This window comes from Sinocyclocheilus rhinocerous, unplaced genomic scaffold (genome assembly GCF_001515625.1).
Source record: "Sinocyclocheilus rhinocerous isolate Xijiao unplaced genomic scaffold, SAMN03320098_v1.1 scaffold592, whole genome shotgun sequence".
Lineage (NCBI taxonomy): Eukaryota > Metazoa > Chordata > Actinopteri > Cypriniformes > Cyprinidae > Sinocyclocheilus > Sinocyclocheilus rhinocerous.
In genome coordinates, this window is record NW_015642562.1 from 1186744 (window position 1) to 1187589 (window position 846).

The 846-nt window shown below is 39.7% G+C and overlaps 1 protein-coding gene across 1 annotated transcript in view; it reads right to left on the bottom strand.

The window, feature by feature from the left end:
- Positions 1–275: 275 nt before the first annotated feature.
- The window catches only part of LOC107756207 (myb/SANT-like DNA-binding domain-containing protein 4), a 15681-nt gene continuing 15110 nt past the window's right edge, over positions 276–846 (bottom strand). The window contains exon 4 of the mRNA XM_016573236.1: positions 276–377. Within this exon, the coding sequence (XP_016428722.1) occupies positions 276–377 (102 nt within the window). The remainder of the gene's footprint in view (positions 378–846) is intronic.

The window sequence follows — 846 nt, forward strand, 5'->3', positions numbered from 1 at the left end:
ACTACCTAAACACCAAATGCAACATACAAAGGAATCTTCAAACATTATATATTAACTCAAGAACCCTGGATCTTAAAAAGAAGAGCGTTCTTTGAGGAACCAGAAGAAGTGACCCTGTAGACGTCAACATATTTCCTCTCAAGACGGCTGAGGCTTAATCCAGACTTTATAAAACACAATAGAACTTCAGACGGTATTAAAGAAAAAGACAGAGCAATCTGACGGCCAGATCTCGCTCATTCTCACTTACAGACAGACACATCTGAGGCTCGCTTTCATCGGGAGGAAATCCAGATTTCCATTCCTTCCCACATCATCAGACGCTGTTTTCTGAACTCGTCTCCTTCTCCCAGACTGCTCGGTTTCAATCCCATGGCCTTTATTTGGACGAACACAAATACTTCTCTTAGAAATACAGACATTCGGTGAGCTTCAAATACTAGTGATGAATCACAAGCACGTTTACATGCACAATTTTTGGTTCAATCGGACTGAATTCATTCCGATTGATGAATCTGAATGTAGTGTTTACATGAACGCTAAATAAAGTGATCGGGTTGATGTGCGCGCGTTTATATGTCACAAGCTTCAAATCGGAATTGATTTTTTTTTACATGCGCACACTGCACAAATATAGAGTTTCTCACTGTTTGCACATAACCACATTCCTACACGGTTTCTTTACTTGTTTTTAACAGCAGAATTAATATGTATCCATTTATGAATAAATATACATATAAACCGCTGTGCTGTGCAGTGCTGCTCATATTTATCACGCAGTAAAAATGGATGAGAATCCAAAACAAGGACTGGTGAGAGGTTGTCCTGCTCCACTTCACAGTTGCC